The 591-nt window shown below is 47.9% G+C and overlaps 1 protein-coding gene across 1 annotated transcript in view; it reads right to left on the bottom strand.

The window, feature by feature from the left end:
- The window catches only part of LOC104471574 (microtubule-associated proteins 1A/1B light chain 3C-like), a 2,120-nt gene extending 1,590 nt beyond the window's left edge, over positions 1-530 (bottom strand). Inside the window, exons 1-3 of the mRNA XM_010086954.1 lie at positions 479-530; positions 331-395; positions 203-216 (exon numbers count right to left, since the gene is read on the bottom strand). Coding sequence (XP_010085256.1) covers positions 203-216; positions 331-395; positions 479-530 — 131 coding nt within the window. The remainder of the gene's footprint in view (positions 1-202; positions 217-330; positions 396-478) is intronic.
- Positions 531-591: the final 61 nt, after the last annotated feature.

The raw sequence follows: 591 nt of genomic DNA, 5'->3' as shown, positions 1-591 counted from the left end.
CCACCTGCGATGGGGAGAAGGTTCTGGAAGGCGAGATGGGGACTGGGGGGCTCTGGGACACCCCCTCTTGCAGGGGTCTCCGGAGCTGGGGTCTTCAGAATGGAGCCAAAAATTCTTCAGCAAAAAATTTTCCAGATTTTGGAAAAGAAAAATTTGGAAAAGAAAAATTCATAATTTTTTTCCAAATTTTGGAAAAGAAAAATTTGGAAAATTTTCCTGATTTTGGAAAAGAAAAAATTGGAAATTTTTCCCAATTTTGTAAAAGAATATTTTGGAGAAGCTTCCAAATTTTTAGAAAATTTTCAGCCAGCTGCAGAGTGAGTGGGACACGACATTTACCGGGATTTTGTTGGGATATTTGAGGCGGATTTCCGTCACTTCGTGCATCCTGGTGGCTGCGGAAGGGAAAAGAAGGAGGAATAAAGCGGAGCCCGTCACCACGCCTCTTCTGCTGCTCCTTTCGGCCTCGGGAACCTACCGAGGCTCTTCCTCTGCTTGAAGGGGCGAGAGCTGCTGTCGGCTGGGTGCATCGTGGAGGAGGAAGGGCGAGGTGCAGGTGGGACAAGGGGCTGCTGGGAGGGCTCCTGATAT

The sequence above is a fragment of the Pterocles gutturalis genome, unplaced genomic scaffold (assembly GCF_000699245.1).
Source record: "Pterocles gutturalis isolate BGI_N339 unplaced genomic scaffold, ASM69924v1 scaffold33791, whole genome shotgun sequence".
In the NCBI taxonomy this organism is placed as follows: domain Eukaryota; kingdom Metazoa; phylum Chordata; class Aves; order Pterocliformes; family Pteroclidae; genus Pterocles; species Pterocles gutturalis.
This window is presented reverse-complemented; position numbering and strand designations above follow the sequence as displayed.